This window comes from Xenopus tropicalis, chromosome 4, assembly GCF_000004195.4.
Source record: "Xenopus tropicalis strain Nigerian chromosome 4, UCB_Xtro_10.0, whole genome shotgun sequence".
Lineage (NCBI taxonomy): Eukaryota > Metazoa > Chordata > Amphibia > Anura > Pipidae > Xenopus > Xenopus tropicalis.
The window spans coordinates 69,170,795-69,195,918 of NC_030680.2; the positions used below are offsets into that span (position 1 = coordinate 69,170,795).

A 25,124-nucleotide genomic window follows, 5' to 3' on the forward strand; every position below is an offset into this window, starting at 1 on the left:
ATATTGATTGCAACTAACTGGGAATCTAATAGTTCTATGAAGTTGATACAAATTTGCCGCAGTTCAGTTAATTGCATTTATTTTGAAGAGTCTAATATATCACCATGGCGAGACGTGGAGGTTGATAGCGGCAATTGGCTCGAAATATATGCCATTGTTTCCTATGGGCTATGACACATGTCTGCTTCTCTTTTGTTCTTTTCTAACACCATCCTTATTATGTGGGACGGGGGTAATTACTGGTCTGGAACAACCCACTATACTTCCCAATTAATGTCAATACTTACATGATAATGGTATCAGAGCCAGATACATGTCAGTAAGGTGCCCTTACTGGTTCCTCATGGAACACAGACTACTGGAGCCCATTGGTTACTTGGCAGCTTTGGACAACAGACTGCATTGTAATATGACAGATAACTGTAAGCCTTCCCACAACATTAGCAGTGAAAGCAAACATTAAATAATGAAACAGTAAAAGGTTAACATGAAGCTCTCCAAAATTATTTAACTGCTTCTACAAAAAACCTATGTAGACTCTTTTTTGTAGGATGTCATTATACATGTGGGTCTTGGGCTTCAGAAAGATGGGAGATATCAGACAGCACTTGTTTACATAAATGTTTTGTCCAATGTATTGAATCATATGTAGTGTCTAATTTACAATTATTATATTTATATATAATTATATTATATATGACTTTTGGTTTATGAAAAAGTATCTGGGATATTTTTTGTTATTGTGCTGCACCAGGAAATGATAGTTATTCAGTGTTCTCTGTTCAAATTTGCTTAGAAACACATAGCCCATGGCTTGATCCCTGCTGCTACCGTAGCCCCTAGATCTGCTGTTCCCCGTACTCCTCCCCCACGTAGTCCAAACCCTTCTCCAGAAAGACCCCGGTAAGTTTTGCTGCTTTTTATCACAATAATAGAATAGTACTATAAATATATAATAGTATTTTTAAATAGGATTCATTCTACCATATGCACACAATATGGGCTTATGGAAACACCAAACATTTTAAAGGTTTCTCCACACAAAAACAGATATGCATAGTAAAAGAAAATGAATTGATGCAAATGTACATAAAATAGTTGAAAAATTAGCTCTCCTCCAGTCCTTTTAATCAGCCAACTTGTAATATTGTTTCAGAAAATCTGTGACATGCACAGCAGGATCCACTGGAATAGTGGCAGTTTAGGGTTTAATTCTGTATGCAGGAGGCTTCTACATTCAGTTGAATTGCCAGAATTGCCAGTACAAAAAGCACTGTTCCGTTATGTACGGTACTTAGTTTCTGGTCAATGTTGGAGAAACTACAGAATATTGCATTCATGTTGTACAGCAACACAGGCAGTTCTCAGCTTTCAGAAAGCCATCCCTTAGAGTACAGAACATTGCATGAGGGCCTTGGGCTTGAGAGAGAACTCTTAACGTAGAACATTGGTTTTCTGACTTGGTCTACTCTAAGCGATAGATGTGAACTGGGTCAGAACCATCAGATTGAGTGGGTTCAGGCAGGAATAATTTGTCAGCATGACAGGTCTGAGTTAGGTATGGTTAAACTTCCAGCCACAGCGCAGCGCACATAATTTATATGTGTGGTGCCGCTGGGCTTCTTCATCATTGGTGGGTGGTAAAACTGTTTAAGCACTCCCTCTTGTGACATAATCTGTGACATCAGCTAAGGTTGCAGGTTCGGGTACAAAATCGCCTACTTCGAGTCAGGTTGAGAAGGAATGGGTGCAGGCCATTAGGTGAAATTAGCTCATAACAGCAGATATATGAAAACCCTTTAGAATCCCACATGAATCAAATAAGTGTTCTCTCTGAATTTCACCCAAAGTGACATTTAAGCTGGTCTTCCCAGAGATCAAACAGGCATTCTCTCCAAACTGCACTCAAACCAGCTTTGAGGCTTAGCTCCCCAGCCACTGCAATGGGCTCCACAGCTTAAAAAATACCAACATAAAGGAATCTAATTGGAGAGGCTTATTTTAGTGAAGTGACCTCTGAGCAATCCCTTAATGCAGTGTCTTATTTCTTTCTACATGCAACCTTAATATGTGGCATCATGGTTTTCAAAAGTTTTCTTCTGACTCATTAACTCTTTTTCTATTTCTGTGGATAAAGGTCTTGAATTTTAGCACCCAGAATTTCTCCTGTTTTTATTTTTTTAAAAGCAGAAATATATTTGAATTAGTATTTTAGTTTTTTAGTTTTGACTTTTTAAATTAGTATTTTAGTATCAAGATTCATGCTTAGAATACCTTTTAATTTATAATGTTGTTACAATTATTTTACCCCCTGACACTAAATAGTGATGTTTGTTTTTTTATTCTTTCTTTTTATTCTTTCCTTTTTTGGCTTGCTTTGAGGTCCTCGGTGTTGGTAATGTTTTTAATGTTTATTTAATTTTAATATGGCTTTCAATTTAAAGCAGTCTGGCAGCTTTTTTTTTTTAATAGCAAAGTGTCTCTCTTTTAAATATGTACTAAACTGTAGTGAATTTCTAATACATTTGTTATATTAACAGTCTTTATTTTTTTTTCTTCCAGTTTAGTATTTAACAGTTTATTTGTGAGTTTATCAATCTAAAGTTTTTACCTTGGTTGCACTCACACACACCCATCAAAGTACTGTAAATCACTGCCAGATTAACCATTTGTGTTGCTGTTATTTATTTAAATTATCTAGATAATAAAACTGATAATTCGATACTGAGACTTTATGGCTTATGTACTTTTTATAATGTCATTTTGGGAATTAATTATTCAGTTGTCTAGTAGCTCTTAGCTACCAATCAGCAGGTAGCATGTACTAGTCAGCTGTTGAAAAACACACATGAAATTGGTTGATATGGGTTACTAAATGTGGCAAACGTATATATATGCAAAATCAATATTTAAAAATGTATATTTGTTTTCTTATATTCCTTCATGCCATCTAGGTCAGCACTTGCAGCTGCCATTTTAATGACCTCTTTAACAGGTCGCACAGTTGCAATACCACAGCCCCGCCAGAGATCGTATTCTGAAAATGACAGCACATATATGGAAGAAAGTAGCACAATTGATCCATATGCCACTGCAAGAGATCTGGGATTAGAGTAAGTTAAAAGTACAATAATTAAACAAAGCTTATTTTTTTTATAGCAACATTGGTACAATGGTACAATAAAAGACTGTGAAGTCCTGGATGTACCACTGCTGCAGGGATGAGGTAAGTTAGCCTTTTGCTTTTGTTGCTTATAACTAGATATTTTTTAACTACTGTATATTAGAGGACTCCATAAGGATATCCATAGGTAGATCCATAGGTAGATTTTATCATATTCTACACCGTTTAGTGTGAAATCAACTTCATGCCATAAAGTTGTATTGTGACCCTCACACCCCAGTTACTGAGAGCAAATTGTTTTGAAGCAGTCACCGTTTTGTATAAACATAGTTACATATATAGGGTTGAAAAAAGACCAGGGTCCATCAAGTTCAACCCTTCCAAGTAAACCCAGCACACACAAACCTATACTGACCTATCTATACATCTATACTGACCTATCTATACAATAACATACATAAACCATATATACCAACATCAATACTAACTGTAGATATTAGTATCACAGTAGCCTTGGATACTATGCTTGTTCAAGAACTCATCCAGGCCCCTCTTAAAGACATTAACAGAATCTGCTATTACAACATCACTAAGGAGGGCATTCCACAACCTCACTTCCCTCAGCGTGAAAATCCACCTACCCTGCATCAAATGAAAGTTCCGTTCCACTAATCCAAATGCTTATATAATATATATATTGCATACATTAGCCAAACAGGTTGCTCCAGTGGTTTGAGCTTCAGGTGGTCAATAGGCATACTGAGTTGGCCTTGTTTTTCTGCTACTTTAGAGTTTTCCTGGCAGCTGTTGGCATCGGTGCTTGGTTATCTTAAAGAGAGCATATATTTCCTTCTTAACACAAACTTAAACTGTATGTGAATGTTTAAATATAAATACAAATGTATATTTTTCACAAACATATCTGATATCCACAGATTGAAAGGAAACCATGATGCTCCAATAAGCTATTTCCGAAGATCATTTATCCCTACATTGAGAGTTGGGGGGTGGGAGGGGGTACTGGCAAACAGACAGCAAACACATAGACAGATCTTTCTGTAAAATCAGGTGTGTGTGTGTGTGTGTGTACACAAATAAAATACATATTTATATTTGAAAGCACTGAACAAGAATTTTAAGCCAGTTTCTGTACTTTCTGTCACTTCCTCACCCAGAATAACTTAAAAGAAGCCAATAACACTAATTCCAAGTCCAGTGAGAAGCCCCTGATAATGAGATACTCAAAGGCTCTTAAGAAAATGCCCTGTTTATGAAGGAAGGAGGAGGTGACTTCAGCGAACATAACCGTCTTTCAAATTAGTGCTTTATAGTGTCAACAAAATAGGAAAATATGGATTTTTTTAAATTAAAACAATAGCGGGATATAATTTCAACATAAGCCCTCTTTAACGTGCTTATATTTAGCAAAAGTGTTTATAGGTGTATACATGTATACTGTGCCTTTACTGTTTGTTTTATGAATAAAGATATAACAGGTTCTTTGTTAATCTCTTCAATATTTGCTGATTTTTTTTTTATGCATTTCCTTTAATATGAAAACTAAAAGCTCATGTTTTCTGAGCAATTGCTCACTGATTCAGCAACTAAAAGTATTTCTGAAGTGTCTGATAACAGAATTGATATATTTGATTTTTTACAATTACTTTTACTGTTTAGGCAAAACTGGAAGGAGTACCGGGCTAGGCAAAATATTGTTTCCCCTGTTATGTCATTTAATTTTGATGATGAAGACACAGAGGAGGAGATGTCAGACATCGAGAGAGAACATGCTGTTAATATTTCTGAAAAGAAAGAGGAAATGCAATCACATGAGCCAATTTATTCCTTGCCACTAAAGAAAAAAAAGGTTAGTATTTATGTGTACATTGTGTATTTATGGTCTTATACTTATATGATATATACAGAATTATTTGCATTAAGTAATACCTATTTGTATAAAAATGTTTGTGAATGGAATAAACAAATAAATATATATATATATATATATATATATATATTGTTACAAAAAAGCTTGTCTCAGTGAGACTTGTCTGTTGGAGGGCAGGTATATAGCACCCAGGCTGAGGTACTGGCTCCTTTAAATCTCCATGGCAGGAGAGGCTAGTGCCCTGCAGTATGGTTAGAGAATGCTGGAGCCAATTAGGGAATGCTGGAGCCAATTAGGCAACAGCTGAAGCATTTAAGGTGAGCCTGGGTGTGCAGCAAGGGGTCAGTTTTCTGAGAGACTTGGAGGTTGAGCCTGGTCTAATTGAAGGTCACTCTCAGAGCAGGGCACAGTGCAGGAGCGCTGCCTGTGTTGGGAACCCCTAGAGGAGCTGGGGGTGCCACCTGCCACTGTGAGGGAGCAGTGGTAGTCGCGACCAGATAGTTCAGTTTCTGAGAGAGACTGAGAGGGGCAGGCTGGACTGACGACAAGCTCCCCTGATTCTGGGACGCCAGAAAAGGACTGCCGGGCATTGGCAGTGGAATTTGGGTATCCCGTTTGTTGAAACTACAGTCTGGTGAGACGTATGTTTTCTTGAACTGTTTACTTGCAAAATACCAAGTTGTGATATGTACTGCTTTACTGTGGAAAATAAAGCACAGGCAGGAGCCTGATCGTTTTGGTTGCAAACCAGAGTTGTCCGTCTCGTCTGTGAAGCCCAGATTACCATCCGCTACCGGCTGCTACCAGCTAAATCCCCACAATATATATATATATATATATATATATATATATATATACACACACACACACACATGGAAAAAATGAAGTGGTAATTGTGCACATTTTTATTGAATACTTCCCAGGGTCTAAGTGAAGTATGGGCATGCACTAGTCTATTTTTGTGATTCTGTCATAGTTTTAATTTAGTATTTTATAAGCTTTACCAAACCAAACAAAAAATAAAAGGAGACTAATTTCCCCTTGAATTACTTTTAATGAAACATAATCCATTTGGAATCATATAAAAACAAAAACACATTTGTTATATGCCCATATATACTAACAAAAATACTAGCCTTTAAAACCATGTCATGGGTATACAAACCGGATTCCAAAAAAGTTGGGACACTAAACAAATTGTGAATAAAAACTGAACGCAATGATGTGGAGGTGCCAACTTCTAATATTTTATTCAGAATAGAACATACATCACGAAACAAAAGTTTAAACTGAGAAAATGTACCATTTTAAGGGAAAAATATGTTGATTCAGAATTTCATGGTGTCAACAAATCCCAAAAAAGTTGGGACAAGTAGCAATTAGAGGCTGGAAAAAGTAAATTTGAGCATAACGAAGAGCTGGAAGACCAAATAACACTAATTAGGTATACCCATGATTGGGTATAAAAAGAGCTTCTCAGAGTTGCAGTGTCTCTCCGAAGCCAAGATGGGTAGAGGATCACCAATTCCCACAATGTTGCGCAGTAAGATAGCGGAGCAATATCAGAAAGGTGTTACCCAGCGAAAAATTGCAAAGATTTTGCATCTATCATCATGCATAACATCATCCGAAGATTCAGAGAATCTGGAACAATCTCTGTGTGTAAGGGTCAAGGCCGTAAAACCATACTGGATGCCCGTGATCTCCGGGCCCTTAAACGACACTGCACCACAAACAGGAATGCTACTGTAAAGGAAATCACAGAATGGGCTCAGGAATACTTCCAGAAACCATTGTCAGTGAACACAATCCACCGTGCCATCCACCGTTGCCAGCTGAAACTCTACGGTGCAAAGAAGAAGCCATTTCTAAGCAAGATCCACAAGCTCAGGCGTTTTCACTGGGCCAGGGATCATTTAAAATGGAGTGTGGCAAAATGGAAGACTGTTCTGTGGGAGAGCATTCCTATTCCTAAACTTGAGAAACTGGTCTCCTCGGTCCCCAGACGTCTGTTGAGTGTTGTAAGAAGAAGGGGGGATGCCACACAGTGGTGAAAATGGCCTTGTCCCAACTTTTTTGGGATTTGTTGACACCATGAAATTCTGAATCAACATATTTTTCCCTTAAAATGGTACATTTTCTCAGTTTAAACTTTTGTTCCGTGATTTATGTTCTATTCTGAATAAAATATTAGAAGTTGGCACCTCCACATCATTGCATTCAGTTTTTATTTATTTATTATAATTTGTTTAGTGTCCCAACTTTTTTGGAATCCGCTTTGTATAATAAATGTGTTTTTCTTTTTATGATTGGATTATTCTTCATTTGGGGTGATTTTAAAGTGAGGATTTGTCTCCTTTTTTTTGTTTTACAATTCAGTGGACCAAGTAGAAATCATATAAGTAATTCAGATTTGAACTTATTAAGCTTGTGCTTACAAGTAATAAAGTGGTTCCAATAATAGTTAATTTATGTCTCCAGTGAGACCATTATTAAGACTATGATACTAGGTTCCTAGAGAGTACAGTTCAATAGCAGTTTACACTTTGCTGTGCCACCAGGTGGAGGAGTTGTGTCTTTAATAACAGATCCAATATGGTAAGGTAATAAATATATATATATATATATATATATATATATATATATATATATATATATATATATATATATATATATAATATGGTTTTTCTGAAAAATTATGATTCAGAATAGGGCTTTCAATTGCCAAACAGGTGTTTCTGATCGTTGTCTGATATATATGTAGAACAAACCTATTATAAACTCTTCTTTTTTACAAAAGGAAACTATCCTGCCTGAAATAGCAAGCAAGTTGTCATCTCAGAGAGCTGAACTACTGAATTCTCCGACTATGTCTGGCCCTGAACAGCAAGAAGGTATGACTAGTCCTATAAAGTATATTGTTTCACAACATGCACACCAGTGAGTGGTACCAAAATGTTAGCCCAACCCACCTTTGTTATACCAGTTGATGATGTAGAATATTGACAACATGCATAAAAGTAAACAGTTTGGGGGGGGAATTCACAAAAGTGTCGGTAAGTACACAGTCCCAAATTTTAAAAATGTTGTACGACAAATTCACAGAAGGTATCTTATAGTTTTATGGATTTATCATAAACCCACCAAATTTTAAAAGCCGTTATTGTGCTGTGAAAATGTTGTTTGTGCGCTGAATAATTTCATTTAATAATTTATAAAGATTTCAGCCAAATTAACCTTTTGACATTTTTGTTACAGCAGAGAAATTTTGGCGTAAAAATGTCATGGGTAAGACTAATTCTCAGAAAGATCATTCACAATAGCCACACCCAATTTTTAACAACTTTATTTAAAATTGGCGGTAGAGTGGAAAAATTACAGAAAATTGGTGAATAAGTTGGTGCACAAACAGCATTTTTAGGACATTTTCCTTTACTGACATTTTTGTGAATTCCAACCCTTTGTCTCTCACCACTTTTAACAGTTGTCTTTGCTTTTCTGCTAAGTTGTCAATATACTGCAGGTTTTCTCTTTGTTTGACAGACACTTGTGAGTGGGGCTAATATATTTTTTCTACATTTTTGAAATAATATATAGGTGTATATAGTGTGTGAGTGACCTAGTGTGAGTTAGGAAACTTACGAGAGGTTTCAATAATGATTGCTCAAGCCTTCAGGCCCCCCAAGCCAAAGCTTTGTTTCTTATTTTTGTTACTCTTTATTTTGTAGGGCACAATAAGTCCCCATTACATCTTTAACCGCTTAAGTACCTGAAGAATTGGATAATTAAGTTACTTATCCAAAGCCGCTAGGATGTGTCATAATAATAAAAGCCTGAAGTGTTTGTTTATTTTTATTTTACAAATATTTCAACATACACTTAACAAGGTGCCAATGTGGAAGGGGAAAAATATGTCATCTCCATTGTTTTTTATTATTTTTTATTTAGTGTTATGTAAAACTGCTGTAATAACTGTTCAGTGTTAAATAATGCACCATTCATAATCTCATCTAGAAGAATCAATTGATGGCCGTGTGGACCCTTCCGCATCACCTCCACCAACCAAGCAGACAAGTGAAAGACCCCTCGAACAGAATCAAGGAAGAGAAACTAAACAAAAGCAAAATAAAGAAATAATTAAATCAGGTGGGTATTGGACATTATTGCACTGTTATTTTCAACAGGGGATGTTCATCTCTGTAAATTAAGATACATGCATTCCTTGCCATCCTTTTAGCAGGAGCCTGAGTATGGCACACACTGCCTGCCCTACCCTGCCTGTGTGTGCCTTGCTCTGCCTGCCCTATGCTGCCTGTGTATGCAATGCTCTGACTGCCCTATGCTGCTTGTGTGTGCCATGTTCTGTCTGCCCTATGCTGCCTGTGTGTGCCATACACAATGCTGGCACTGCTCCTAAAGTGTTTCTGAGGTGTGAACATGTGAACAATGTGGGCAATAATAGTCTGAGGAAGACATTCAATAGGAAAGGCAGGCACTCCGGAAATCCAAAAAATTCTAAAATGGTAAAGTAGAAGCTCAAAATTGAAGTAAAATAAAAAAAATACTTTATTTTAGTTATACACATACATGCTATAAAGAAGCCTTACGCGTTTCGTACCAAATGGGGTACTTAGTCATAGGCTGATTGGTATCCTATCAACACTCAGTATTTAAAGCTGTACTGTTCCCTCTATAATATGAAAATTATCATTGCATACTAGTTAGACAAATCTGCTAGATCCCTAGTTGTCAGAATAGGTAAAAAAAGGAATAATGACACAGTCAAATAGCTATGTGTTTGGCACCAGCCAAGTTGAGAGCATTAGTGTTTAAACTTAAAACTTAGTCATACCACTCATGACAGATGCTCACCCCTTTATGGATAACAGAAGAGCCACAATCCATCAGGCTAACAGGGATTTCTGAGAAAATGCTCTTATGCCTTCTGCTGAGGTATTAAATGTAAATACGCAAGATTGTACTCTTCACTGACATGTTTATTTGGCATTTTGCATATTACATCTCTCCAGCTTGATTTCTGTGGGCTGGATGTGTCCTATAAAGCAAATATTTTGTCGCCCCCCCCCCCTCCCATACTGCTCCAGGGCTCTATGGACGTGCCAGTCACCAGAACAAAAGTTAGACTGCACAGTTGCCCATGTTTTTTTGCTGCCTGAGGTCGCCTGTGGCAGCATCTGTTTAGTAGCAGGGTTTGCCAGAAATATGCAGGGGTTCTTGTTTAACGCTTGCATCACTGTTCTTGTTGCAACCCTATGGTCACTGTCTAATCCACTACTGCTTTCTAGAATCCTACAGTAATTCTGGTACCCAGCATTTAATTCTGCTAGGAAAGTAATCGTAGGTTTTACAGATGATGGGTGTAAGTAGACATATTAAATGCTTCTAAATATGTAACAAGCTATTTATTTTCTTGTCATTTTGATTCTTTTTAACAAAGTATTTGGTAAAACTGCATTTAAACAAGCTAAATCAAATAAAAAATGTATTTTGAAAACATACTGTTTTTCATAATAAATAGAAGTTATAATTCCTGTAACAGCATTATATAATTAGTTCTTCAAGTTGTGGAGCTACACATGGTTTTTTTGTCATAAGATTTGTCTCAAGATTTTAAGTTTCTATTTATTCTCTTTAGGCTACCATTTTATTGTACTGTATCTTATTTTACAGATGGCAGTCTTACATTAAATAAAGACCCAGTTATTCCAAGCATGAATGAAGCTGAGCAGCTAAGGGCAAGAAATCTGTATCTCTCTGATGAAAATCAGGCACTATCCAATAAACTTCAGGAATTGAAAAACCAAATAAAAGCCATGAGAATTAAGCTTAAAGAAGTGAAAAATGAAAAAAGAGATCTTTCCCAGAGTATTAAAAGACAGCAGACGGATGGTATGATATCACATTACCTTAATAATATACAATTGTTTCCTGCAATTAGCAGTTTTTAGGTAATGTACAATATAGTCCTCTTATTCCTGGAGGAGCAAGCAGCACAGAGAGAAAAGGTTTTTCCTGCAGAGGAGATGATATACCTGTCAGCTGTCATCACATTAGTCCCCCTGCTTCGATTAATTTGTTCACTTTGTAATGAAGGCTCACACTTCAATAAGGACAATTTCGTATCGTGCTTTATGTCATTCTTTGTTATATTCTGCTGTTACTAATGAGCTATGGCGAGAATTAGAGGTTAGAGCATGTGTCACAATGATCTATTGAATTGCACCGAATCTGCTCTAACTATGTGTATTACTTAGTATATGCTTTTATTGAATAGCTACAATTAACTGCAGCTCCAGTTCTGCTGTGAATATTTTACAACCTTTAGGGGAAAATAAATCAGCCACAAGGCAGATCATGTCATTTCATAATATTTTGTGTAAATATATGTGTGCTGGTGTATTTGTTTATTCCTAGAGGGATATTCCTGACTTAACAGAGGATATGTGGAGAGATGCCCTGGGTCTGCTCTTTGAACTTACCATCTCTGTCAGAGATAGGTATAGATTAAATTCTTAAGTAGATCTTATCTCGCCCCATACTTCTTATCTGAGCTATACCCTGATGCCTCAGACCTATGCCCCTATGTGCACAAGTGCAGCTGCCAGTAGCAGCCAATCTAATTCATTTTAAACAGTCTACTACAAGTTAGAAAGGGAAGCAAAGACTTGACTGTTTGCTATTAAATCTGCACTTCTTGCAACTTGTAACTTTTTTAACTGAAGCATTAAAAAAAAATTATAAATTATATAAAAACTTGAACACTTTGGTTGTGATGACCAGAATATTTTACCTTATGTAACTGACACTTTATTTGCCACCTGCCTTAGCTTCTTTGGCAGTGACAAAAAGGGAACCATTGCGAAGTCACCATAGAGTCTACTTTTATAGGTTGCCTTGGGATCTGTGCTGCAGTGAATGTTTGTTTGACTTAAAGTATTAAAAAGCCAGTTGAATGAGTTAAGGTGTTGGCTGGAGGAAGCTGAATATTGCTGCATTGTTTGAATGGTACATGAGGTTAGGACCAACAGTGAGGGATTTCGAAAGTGACAGATACTGTTTCAATAGCAAATATATTTACAAATTAATTTCAGATATATTGACATTTTAAATGAATATATACTAGAAAGTTACTTTGAATAAAATATACTTTTATTATGCAAAAATATTATAGTTCCTGCCCTTTTTAAGGTTATGTTTTTAAGAAATTAGAAATAGGCCTAGAATGACAATGAGCAATCTCTGCCCTTGATACAAGTGCTATATTTTACATAGTAATAAGGATAAATAATAAAAATGGGCAAGCAAATCTAGAGTGATATTCCATTTAGATAACTGTAATGTTATACAGTATTCTTGGTGGGTCAGGCCTCACAGCAGATTTGTGCCCCTTCAAACCCATTCTAAAAGCATCACACCAACATGAGGTACAGAGTGCAGTGCCGATCCAGGTACCTAATTTTACCTAAGAAAACTGGAAAAACGTATTGACTCGAGTATAAGCCTAGGGTGGGAAATGCAGCTGCTACTGCTAAGTTGTTGGGTTTTTTTTTGGTTTTTTTTTAACTGTCAGGCAAGTTTGGGAAGGCAACCTTCACAATTACAGTTCAAGCTTTTAAAATGCTTATATATGTTCTGAGAATCATCTCTATGACTTTGTACTGGCTGTAAACTTTCACCGGAAGGGTTAAGTAAGATAAGGCCTAAATGTATCCCTAGGGATTCAGTGTCATAACATTGCTGTCCAAATTCTGTTAAATCACTCTCCTCTCTCCACTCGCTCTTAAATCAATCTCCTCAGACATCAGAATTAAGAGGGTCATGCAAAAGCAGACTTTGCTGTTATCCAGTCAATCATCTGGTCAGATATAGTCTAATTTCACGCGTGCGCGCGCAACAGATGCACATCAGCACATTTTTGGGGCTGAAAAACTCAGCTAATACTCAAGTATATACAGTACATAGTTTGCTTAACAGATAAGATTAAGTGAGTTACTTATACCTTGGGATTAAAATGGTTAAGTGTGTAATGACAGCTAAAGAAATAAAGTCATTAATTGTCTAGAGCCCACAAATAATGAGCTCAAGGCTTGTAGTCCAGGAAAACAAATATTGATGTATTTCCCCCATTTTTGTCTGCTAAGCAAATTACAAAGTGTCTTGATAAAAGGAAGCATATACTTGTACCGTTTTCTTTATGTTAGAAAGCTCTATTGATACACTGCCATTCGATCTTTAAATCCCAAATCCACAATTGCTTTCAAACCCTTCATGGTGTGAAAGTAAAATGGTCTTGCAAGATCCACTTATCTATCTGACTATGGTTTAAGTAGACGTGTGCTGAGGGGCCCAGATCTAGGATATTTTCTGTCCTCCCATTCTTTTGCTTTTCTGTTTACTACTTTTTTTTAACCTAATTTTAAACTTGCATTAAAATTTTCTCTCTTTCTTATTCAAGCATACATTAATAATGGTTCATTGTATATAATCTTGCATATTTTCCAATGAATCTTAAACATATGATGCACTAGATTTATACTATTTAGTGTATAAATGCAGTTATTGCATGGACTGTGTTTTGTATCTCACTGTACCTGAATTAAGGAGAAATTAAAAAAAAAAAGAATTTCAGGAAACCTGCTCTCTGTGCTTGACAATACCTTATTGTTATTTTTTAAGATTCTGAGATCTAACTGGGCAGTGCAGCAAATTCTTTTAGGCACCTCAACATTTAGAAAAAGTATCTGTTTTTTTTACACATATGTGCCAACATGATTTCAGTTTAAGTTTGTTGTTCTTTTTCCCTTTTTAGCTGAAGCAGCAGAACTGGCATCTCTAAGAGAACAGGCACAAGAACTGGTCGATCAAAATGATGCACTAAAAACTACAGTTTACCGGCTAAATGTGGAACTGAGCCGTTATCAAACGAAATTTCGGCCTTTGTTAAAGGATGAGGTATTGTCTTTTTTTTTCAGATCTTGAACTGTGAAGAATGCAGTACTTTGCACATGGCAGGCAAGATGTTCCATGTTTAACACTTGCTCCTTTGCATTCAGACTTCACCATTCTCAGAAGGCAAACATTTTAAATTCCTCTACAGTGTGTCTTAGCAACTTTTATTTGGTACATAGTTAAAGGGAATCAAAGTCAAAGTCAAAGTCATATTTCTCCTGTTCAGATGACCAGAAGCCTCATAGGAAATAAAAAACGCTGAGCTCTGTAAAGAAAGTTCCCATAATGCCTCCTGCACCAAAACCAAGACCAGTGTACATGCACAGTTAGTAAGACTATGAGGATGCTTCTTGCTGATTGGCTCAGATCACACATTCCTAAGGGGGAGAGGAAGTTCTTAGCATTCTTGAGGGAGGGGGGAGCAGGAGAGAGGAGAGAGCTGCATGTCTCTGGCACAGGAAAACAAAGGGACAACAAATCCTGTTTCTTTACATGTATTTACATAGACCTTTTTGATAAAGCTTAATTAGTTTTTACCTTTCCTTCTCCTTTAAACATACAGTACGTGTTTATATGTATGTATGTATGTATGTATAACTTTATTTATAAAGCACCACAAGGGTACGCAGCACTGTACAATCTTACAAAATTACACACAGGGAGGACAAGTGATATAATAAATAAATACAGACTTAGTTTTTTGTTTTAAAATGAGTCCAGTATATATAAATAAATAAAAGTACAAAGCAGCACTTGCAATAGTATTGCCAAGGGCACATCAGGATAAGAAGAAGAAAAAGCGTTCTTGGAGTAAGCTATGGCTTTTAAAACGTGAAACTTTGACAGACGTTAGGTTCCCCTGTGGGGGGACAGAAGTTTTGTAACCTGTCAGATTGACTAAATGACCGATTGAAAATTTTTGGGGCAATTCTTAGGAGCCCACACAATAATCATACAAAACTTTGTTTCGTAATAATTATATTGGCACCTGTATGGCCAGCTTTAATTAGTCACATACAGTGTGCGCTATCACAGTTTTAAATGATTCTTAAATGCTTTTTAAAGATGTGTTTTTCAGTCTGCTTCTGCTATGGTATTTTCTAATAAATAATTCAAAGTGAGTTTCCATCACACAGTGCACTTCTAGAGTGCTAATATAACCTGCCTTTTTATTATAATGAGCAGTAGAATGTTATATGGGTAGTTTTAATATTTCTTTGAACTTGATTTATTTATCTATGGGTCAGGGCAATTTTGGACCAACCAGTTACCCACTCAACTAGTTCTAGTCTCAGGTTGGATCTAATTCTGCCAGTGTACCCCCATCCTAAAGCTACAAGTAAAGCTCAGAGGATCAATAATACACATCTTCAACTTCAGACATTTACAATTTCCAGTACAGGATATCTTGCCTCTTGCCACGATCTCTACATATCTCAAGGTCAGCCTCTCAAGGTTAGCAGCATTAACCTAGAGGCACCTTGCTTTTTATATGGCCAGCCTTATCTAGCAAGTAATTGAACTAGCAATAATTTGAAATATCTGTCCCTGATTTTAAAACTAAAAATATTGTTAATTAATCTGCTTTAAAGTAAAAATGTTTTTCAGACAGAATAAAGAAGATGGGGGGAAGGAGATGGGGGTTACAGCCATAGTTGAGTTTTACATTACATATTTGTTATCTACAAATACAATACATATATACAGAGTGTGGATCCTTGCTCATGGTAGTCTAATCAGATGGGTTTCCAGCCAGCCACCCCATACCTGTGGCTTTGTACGTGAGTTTGATTAGTGGAAGCATTTTATTAACCAAATCTATCCACCCAGCCTTTTTTTGCGGCAGGGGAGCCATCTAGTTCATGATCAACATTTTCCTAGAATAGTAAACTAATGATCTCACCATAATTCTATGCAGAGTCCTTTTTAATAAAAAATGTAAATGTTTAACATCAAATTTCTCTAGCAACTTGCCTTGGCCAGCTTTCAGTTTAAAATGCTATCTTTTTGTCAGGGGTCAACAACCCCTGCGACCAAAAAGCCGGAGAACCACTGGCAAAATGTTAAATACATTTCTAAAAAATGAAAGTCAATGGCACATTGTCTTAGGTATTACTGTTTGCTGCATACTAAAAGTCAATATATATTTATATATATATATATATATTATACGTAACTACTAGTTCATTCTTGTCTCTTGGCACCATTCATAATGACATAAAGGGAGCAAGTGACCTAGATTTCTCAACCTGCAATAACAACCCTTTTAACAATTTAATTTAATTAACATTTCTGAAAATGGCTCAGCTAGCTAAAAACCTGGGTCCTTTATAATTCCTAATGAAATGAAGTCATAACATGACTTGAAATATTAGCATTAGACTAACTTACATACTAAATATATGTAATGTTGTTGAAGAATTGCTGCTTGACTTGTTTTTGAAAGCTTTTTATAGCAGTTCATCTTCAACAGAAGCGGAAAGCTCACTGAACCATGATTGAGAGTTTCGTTTCTCTAAGCTGTGTATACTAGAGAAGAGGGACATTTTATGGAAGTCCCTATGCCACCTTCTAATTCCTTTTGACAGCAAATCCCACATTGTTTCTCCCACGAGAAACCACTTTTGACTCCTAATTTTCAGAGCAATCTTTGTCCTGACTCTTGCAAGTAGATGCTAATTATCTTTTTAACATCTTTTTAACATTTCATTATTCGTAGTTTCATACAAGCTTAGTTTATTGTGAGAAGCAAATTATTTATATTATAATTATTTATATTATAAAATATAAATTTATAGAAATAAGCAAAAATGTAGGTACAAATAAGCATTATATAATTAAGCATGAATGCTTAAATTCATCTGTATGAACATTTTTCCTTTATCTAATAAGAATTGGCATAAGGAACATTTCACTGAAAAATGCTTCCCCTTTCTGTTTTATTTTGAAACAAAATCTCTGTTATAGCTTTTTCCTTGTTTATAATCGTTCCCTCTTCCAAAGTGGTTATGATTTTCCTTACCATCTTTTAGCGTATAACTTGTCTTAAAATTATATAATATTAAAAGCCAAATTGAGATGTTATTAAGATTAATTGTGTAATGCTCGGGACCTGGGGTTTTCAGATAAGGGGTCTTTCTGTAATTTGGATCACCATAGCTTGAGTCTACCAAAAATTATTTAAACATTAAATAAACCCAATGGGATTGTTTTTAGTTGAAACCAAATACAATGTTCTGTTTTATTACTACAGAGAAAAAGAAAATGATTTTTAAAAATTGTAATTGTTTGATTATAATGGAGTCTGTGGAAGATAGCCTTCCCGTAATTTGGAGCTTTCTGGATAACAGATCCCATACTTGTAGTTATGAACTTGTATAAATATATTTTGCTGTCTCAAGAATGTTTTGAGAATGTTATGCAAATGAATTGTACATCTTCTGTTAAAGTTGCTGATATCTAGCATTAGACATTTTTTTTTTTTTTTTTTAAACTGTATGTTTTGTGTGGGTTGCTTTAGTATTAGACTGCAAGCATCACCATGAAAAAAACACGCTTTAACTCCAGTGTATTTTGTATGAAAAAAGTTACCGCCAAAAAACTCCCATTGACTTTAAATGTTTCATGAATTTTCCTGCAGTTTCATCAGTTTTTCACTGAAGCATAACAGGACAGATTCGCTCATCGCTCATTATAACTGCCCACCAGTCTCTAACATTGCCTCTCTAATATTTTCAGCTGTGCGATGTTATGTGGTTCCTTGTAAGAACAGCTGTTCCCACTACAGCAACTTCATAGGATTTAGATTCGCGTCTTGACTTTGCAATTACAGAATCCCCTATTTTTTATGTCAGCCTTTCCTTGGTGCATTTACTGGAATGTTTAAGGTCATCATCTTCTGCGAAATTATCTTACATTATACTCAAGCACCCTTTGACACAATGAAGAATTGAAAGTGGATTCAGTGATAGTGAGCTGGCCAGAAACTGATGCTGAAAAGTAGTCTCAAACCATAGCATTTCCACTACCATAACAAAAATTGGGTTAGTTTTGCTCACCACTTAATTTTAAACCATAATGCAGGGGTGCAATGAGGCTGTGACCACATATAGACAGTAACAAGAGGTCCTCTGCTCTCACCCATTATCAATATATAGGAATTTTTTTTCAGACGGGAGGGCATTTCTTTGTAGGTCAATGCACAGAATGCCTTAATGTCCTATATATATTGATAATGGGTGAGTACAGAGGACCTTCTGTTGCCGTCTACATACATTTTGCGGTCACAGCCTCATTACACCCTCACCTAATAGTTTAAAATTTAGCGGTGAGCACAAATTCCCCTTGTTTGCTTACCCTTAACCTTAAAAGCAAGCAAGTTGCAGGTAGAACTCAGTCCATTTGTAAAATAATGAAGCAGTAGAATTCTTAGTGAATGAGATAAAAGCGAGTGTAGGACTGGCCAAACAGGGGATGACTTTGATGTAGTTGGCCAGCTTGATTATATTGCAATATTTGGATAAACATTCCCTGTTTTGCTTGGGGGAAGGGCATTTTTTTGGTAGCGTAATGCACAGAATGTCTTAATGGCCTATATATATTGATAACGGGCGAGTGCAGAGGATCTCTTGTTGCTGTCTATTAAATAAGACAGATTCCTCTGAGATCCTCTCTAATGACATTCTAATCATTTGCTTCTGAATTAGTGCACCTGATTATTATATATATTTGAGTAAGTGATAAATGTAAGGGTGTACTTACTTTTTTCTACATATAAAATGCACATTTATGTTTATTTCAATTACACAGTGGTCTACTAAATGGAGCACATTTTTTTTTAATTATATTATATTGCCTATATGCACTGTATAAATTTTATTGTTGACTGAAGTATTTTGAAAAAGTATGATGACCACAAACTCCAAGTGTATACTGCACTTTCTTGTCAAAAAGTTGCTTGTAAAAATTGAGTGTAGGACTAAATCCTTGCAGCTGCCATTTTAGCTTGGTCTACAAAGCTTTCTGCTGTATATCTCTAGCCTTTATAGCTCAGATTACGCATTCTGATGGGAGGGGGAGCAGGAAAAGGGAGAGAGGAGAGAATTGGGCAGACTCTGGCCCCTGGAATGAAGGATTTTTCTGAGAGAGGAAGTCAGATATCAGAAGAACATGTTTACAAAAATAAAGACAAGAAATCTTGTGTTTCTTTTGATAGAGGAGCTTTTCTGTGAGTGCTTATGGCTGTATTTACATAGACCTTTCTGATAAAGCTTACTTAGTTTTTACCTTTCCTGCTCCTTTAAGCTTTTATTAAGCCATGTAAATAACAATACATCAGTAAGTATCAGTATTTGGGGACAAAATAGCACATTTGTTTCTTAGTAGTATGAGAGAATTGAGGGGCTCAAATCTCTTGCCATGGTGTTATATAAATATAGATACTCGGTTGGTTGATTTATTTATTTTTTTCTTTTAAACCTTTTAGAAAGTGAAGTTAGGCAGTTTGCCTCAAAAGGGACCTCCACCTCCCTGGCTGGTAAGTGAGCTTTTTCAGATAAGTTTTAATGAAGTAACAGATCTATTTACAGAAAACCTATGACCCCTGTAAACAAAGTTATGTCTTGCCTTGGAATTCTTTTCATGAATGCTCAAGATGTGCCTAGAAAGATTTTTTACTAGAATCCAGGGTTACAGATACCTGACACCATGGTTGTAATAGTCAGTCCTATAGTTGCAGGGATATGCAATGTTGTAAATTAGCATTCATCATAAAATGCCCCTAGTTGGCCCACATCCTAGACCTCCTTCTCTGCTCTGAGCCCACCTAGGGTAGACAGCCTCACAACCACTGTCCTTAGTTAATGTGAACTTATGACCCCAGTAGAGTAGCTTTAAAGGTTTGTTTTTATGTATGTGAACTTTCTTCATTTATATTTCTGTTTCTGTTCTCTCTATCAGCTGGATATGAAATATTTATCACCACTGTTGCTTGCATATGAAGACAGAATGAGGGAAAAAGATGATTTACTCATTTCGTTTGAGGTGGGATATTTGTGTGATGTGATGTTTTATCTTTGGGCCTCTGGTCAAAAATGTAGGACATTTTCAGCTTTACAAATGAATACTGGTTACATTACAGGAAATACAATAAAAGTGAAGTATCTTCTTGAAATTCATACATTATTTTTTGCCTATTTTGACGTTAAACAGATTGAATGAGATTGGTTTACAGCTCCAAGTGATTTCCTTAGAGCAGTGCCCACAATAAATCTTCACTACCATGGACATGCTATTCCACCGGCATGAATGCAAATCACCGGTGGGATGGCATACGTCATTGCGCCAGTAGCCCAAAGTTGCCTTGCAATGAATGAATAGTGAGCGAGTTGAAGCATTATTGCCTAGTTTTTCTTTAATGTACCCCTCACCTTATATCCTGTTTATGCACCACAAGCTGCAGTGCTTTAGAAACACTTGCGTGGTGTATAATTGAGCTAAAGTTCTACTTTAAATGCAGTGCATTTTAAGCCTCTCAAATAACAGTTCAGTATAGTGCAGTTTTATGCTGTTCTGGTTTTTTGAGAACTTAGCTTCTACTCTCATTTGGATTCTCTGTAGAATCTTATCACCTGCAGGTTTTAGCATTAATGCTAGTAGTGAATGATTTAAATATTAGTTGTTAAATACATACAGTCTGGTTCATTTTCTATAAAATAAAAAATCATATATATGTAGAAAATGTTAAAGTGCTTTATTTTCATTCTTAGATGGTGACCTATGTATGCAAGACAGCAATCTTTACATTATTATGCACATTTCAGTGATAACTGTTAATGTAACCACAAAGCAATTTGAACTCCATAGTTTCAAGAGATGGAGATGCTGTGATTGGAGTGATCCTTTGTAATAATCTTTTCCTAAAAGATCAGTTTAGAGGGTCTTTTGAATAAATGAGAATACTTATGTTTAAATGGCAAGCAATGTTTTTGCAGTTTTAGCCCCTTTTCACAATTTGCAGAAGAATAATTTAAAAACTTTAATGATTTCTTATTAAGTTTTTATGCTTCTGAGGAAAAGCAATTTTCTTCTTTTGTTATCTATCATACAGCAATCCTGATATTAATTTATAAGGCACATTTAAACAAATTAATTAAACACATATGGTTTCTTTATTTTTTCAAAGTAATTTTTCTTTTAAATAAATTGTATTTGTTTATGGTGGAATCAACCCATCTTTAAGCTTTGATTCATTCCACTATAATATTAATGTTTGACACAATCATCATGTATGATGCCCAAGCAGGACATGGCCCAGCACAGAGCATTTGTCTCTCTGTTGCATCGTGTATAGAAAGAATCAGGCTTTATTTATAAACACAGGGCAATTTGCACCTGTGCAGTAACCTATGGCAAACATTAAAATTTTTAACTTGTTTAACCTGCAGGTGGCCGAAACAAGGTAATCATTGATTGGTTGCTATGGGTTATTGCCCATGGGCAGATTTTCAGATTAATTGACAAACTGACATACATCTTTTTATGATTCCATCCTACTTAAGGTGGCCATGCATGTGCAGATTTCAGCTGCTGATTAGGCTCCTTCAGACCAATTCGGCAGCTTATCAGCCCGACACGGGGCACCCCCGACGGGCCTACCGAACCAATATCTGGCCTAAAATTGTGCAGATCTCGATCAAGCAGGTTTGATTTTCCATTGGATTGGGTACCGCATAGGCTCGTTGATGCTGTCCTCGGCCCAACAATGCCTATGGCCCACCATGTGGTCCTCAGTCTGACAGCACCTAAGCCCACCTGATATTTGCCCTCCTTACCATGTATGGCCACCTTTAGAAACAGCGCTTGTCAAATATTAGAACTTGTTCATTTTTGTTTTCTTGTTCTTTGTTGTTTTTTCAATTAATACTTAACTCTGGAGTGCCCTTCTCTGTCCAGACTTCCAAGATGAGGTCTTATGGGATTAAATAAAACGCTATTTTTTTAAAAATTTATAATACAGTAATATGATATTAATAATCACCCCTCTAAACGTGCTTGTATCTAAAACAAATCTTGTAAATACCACTACCAAATTTACTTCACTTTTCTGTGAATACAGAATACAATACAATCCACCGCAAATTGTTTAAAGTTCGTGTCTATTTAAATAAGTGAATTTCCATATTTCAGAGATCAGTAGGCAATATTCGCCTTTAGAAACTACATTTCATATAAGAGCAATCTGGCATGATGCAATCACATTTTTCTTAGAATACTGCATCAAATAAAATGGTAGAAAGAACATTATTAGGCCCACAAAAGAGTGAGGTGCAGTTTTTATCACAAATAAACATTTTCATTTATTAGTGTATGATAATTATCTGCGAAAACACCGAAAGGAGAACTAAGCCCTAAAAATGAATATGGCTAAAAATGCCATATTTTGAATACTGAACTTATTGTACCAGCCTAAAGGTTTAGCATCTCAATAGGAGCAATGATCCAGAACTTCAAATTTGTCAGGGGGGTCACCATCTTGGATAGTGTTTGCGACACTCACATGCTCAATGTGCTCTGAACAGCTATTGAAAAGCTAAGTTTAGGAGTTGTCGCAAATTATCAAGCAGCAAATGAGGCTGACCTGTCATATATGCTGATACCAAAAGGCTGATTAGTAAATTCTGATGCTAATTGCACTGGATTCTGATGTGTCATGATAAGTCAGCCTTATATTGTTTTGACTTTTATATTCTGTATATACAGTATATTGTGTATTGGCCCCTAAACTCTAAAAGCAGCACAGAGCATGTGCAGTGAAAGAAGATGGGGAGCTACTGAGGGCATCTTTGGAAGCTGTGGTTGCTTTGGGCTGGTAGAGAAGCCTAAAACATAATGTACAAAATTTCTAGACTAATTCTTCAGTTGGGCTTTCGTTCTCCTTTAAACACCATAAACTCGATTGTTAAGGGCTCTGGCACACGGGGAGATTAGTCGCCCGCGGCAAAACTCCCTGTTCGCGGGTGACTAATCTCCCCGTGGGCCAGAGCCCTAAATGTCTAAGAAGAACTTGTCAGAAGATAGCCTGTAAAAGAGTTTACATTCAAGTCACACTTGTGCTGAAAGTGCTCTGTGTAGCACCATTACCATGGAGGGAAACAATGGATGAGGGGTAGTTACATAAATGGAAGTTTCTTGAGTTCGGAAACCCACTGTACCCAACCAATCAATAGCTTACTTTTCATTATTCCATGTGAAAATATTGTAAATATACATTTTACTGGGGTTAGCTAGCAGTGCATATTTTTCCATTCATACCTTTTGCCCTATATCTTTTACATTTGGTTGAGCACTCTGATTATACTTTATTCTTTTCTACTTTTTGCTATTGCACATTTAAGCTACATATTGTGTTTGGATAGCTTATATTGCAAACAGAGTTCAGCCATCCCAATTTGAAGATTTGATTTAGTATTTCAAGCAGACACAATTTAGGACATTGACAGAAGTGCTGAAATAGGAATTTGTATATATTAAATGCTGCAATGTATAATTGAATATCTGGTTTGCAGGTTACAGAATCTAAAGCACTTAAATATTTACGGGAAAGTGCTTGCTCTTTTCTTTCCCTGTTTTTAGGAGGAAGTTAAAAATTTCAAAACACGGGTTAAAAAGGTTGTCGAAGAGAATAAGCAGTTGCACAATGAACTACAAGGGAAAAGAGACATAACTAATGCCGAATGGTAATTATGTGGCTGCTTAGCTTGCTATTGAAGCACTTTTTTGATGATTTTTCTAAAGCTACCTTTTTAGTGTATACATCTTTGCAGTGTTCCAGTCAGTCTTTCATTCTCTAGCTCAGTGCATCCCAAACTGTGAAGCTGACCCATCTGTGGAAACTTGAAACAGTTTCACGGGTGACACAGGCTTTATCCCAAAATCTTACTTATCTTGGAGATCAGATCCTAGATGCAGCCAAATCCCAATTTGAAGTTAGGGTGAGATCGGCTTAAAAGCAGTTTTGCTGTCTGAATAAATCATACGCTTTTATATTTCTGTAACTTGTTATGAGCAAAAGAGGCCCTAACATTAGGGTAATATAGCCCTTTTAAGCTTTAGCAACTGTGGGCAGGGGATGGTTGGGATGTCAAGGTGGTGGGGTGAGGGATGTCAGGGGTGGGTCATGTGATGTGATGCCAGGGCGGGGCCATGTCCTCCACCCATCCGGTTTAGTACTGCACTTCTTTACATTTGTAATAGAATGATTTATGAAGTTTGCACCATGTCGAGTAAACATATAGGATCCAATTCTACAGGTAGAATTTACTTCAGTTAAAACTAGACATTTAATTCCTATGGGCTAGACCTTGTGCAAACTTTGCAGTTATTATGCTATTAACCCATAAATATGGTAAATGCTTATTTTATGCACCTTGAGGTTTTTGGGTTTTTTCCCCGAATGAAATGAATCTGCAGATATATACAATTAATTACTTTAGCCCTTTGATGCAGCTAAGGCCAATTTGAGATTTATAACTGGAGCAGATTAATCCTTTTCTCTTTTTTTTTTTTTTTTATAACCTCTGCCAAAGTCTCTTTTGTAGCACTCTAGAAAAGACACCCTAATATGCAACAGGTGGTTGTTAATAAATTGTAACGCTATGTGCCAGATGCTGTTGCTGGCCAATTGCTTGAATATGCAACCCTTTGCAAATGTTTTACATATAGAGACAGTGATTGTTTTTACAGACGTGCAGAGTAACAGGCTAAGGCCAATGAATGTTTGTTAGTATTTGCTCAAGGGTGGCCCCTACATAAAACAATTGACCAAACAAAATTTTGCATTCCAGCTAGAGGCTATTATTATAAAAATAGAGTGTTTTGGGTTGCTTTGTGTTGATAGGCAGCTAATACAAGCTCAAGCCAAGCTAGTACTGGAAGAAAACCAGACCTTGATGGAACAACTGCAGGTAGAACAAGCAAAAGCAAAAGAGACTGAGAGAAACCACCTGATGGAAGGTAAGTTAAATAAATTGTCTTTATTAATAAAGAACAAGGTATTCCCTGCTTAATTATCCTAAGGGGTTTGTTTATTTATTTAGCATATGGCTTAATAAAGCAAGATGGAGAAAAATGTAATGACCTGAC

At 36.2% G+C, this 25,124-nt stretch overlaps 1 protein-coding gene across 3 annotated transcripts in view; it reads left to right on the forward strand.

Annotated features, from left to right (window-relative positions):
• Positions 1-25,124, forward strand: part of cep89 (centrosomal protein 89) — a 48,361-nt gene that overhangs the window by 342 nt on the left and 22,895 nt on the right. For all 3 annotated transcript variants that reach the window (XM_012962270.3, XM_002935795.5, XM_004913555.4), the window contains exons 2-12: positions 797-903; positions 2,955-3,113; positions 4,802-4,991; positions 7,813-7,906; positions 9,027-9,158; positions 10,704-10,922; positions 13,843-13,985; positions 19,468-19,518; positions 19,941-20,024; positions 23,616-23,719; positions 24,880-24,995. In XM_012962270.3, the coding sequence (XP_012817724.2) occupies positions 797-903; positions 2,955-3,113; positions 4,802-4,991; positions 7,813-7,906; positions 9,027-9,158; positions 10,704-10,922; positions 13,843-13,985; positions 19,468-19,518; positions 19,941-20,024; positions 23,616-23,719; positions 24,880-24,995 (1,399 nt within the window). The remainder of the gene's footprint in view (positions 1-796; positions 904-2,954; positions 3,114-4,801; positions 4,992-7,812; positions 7,907-9,026; positions 9,159-10,703; positions 10,923-13,842; positions 13,986-19,467; positions 19,519-19,940; positions 20,025-23,615; positions 23,720-24,879; positions 24,996-25,124) is intronic.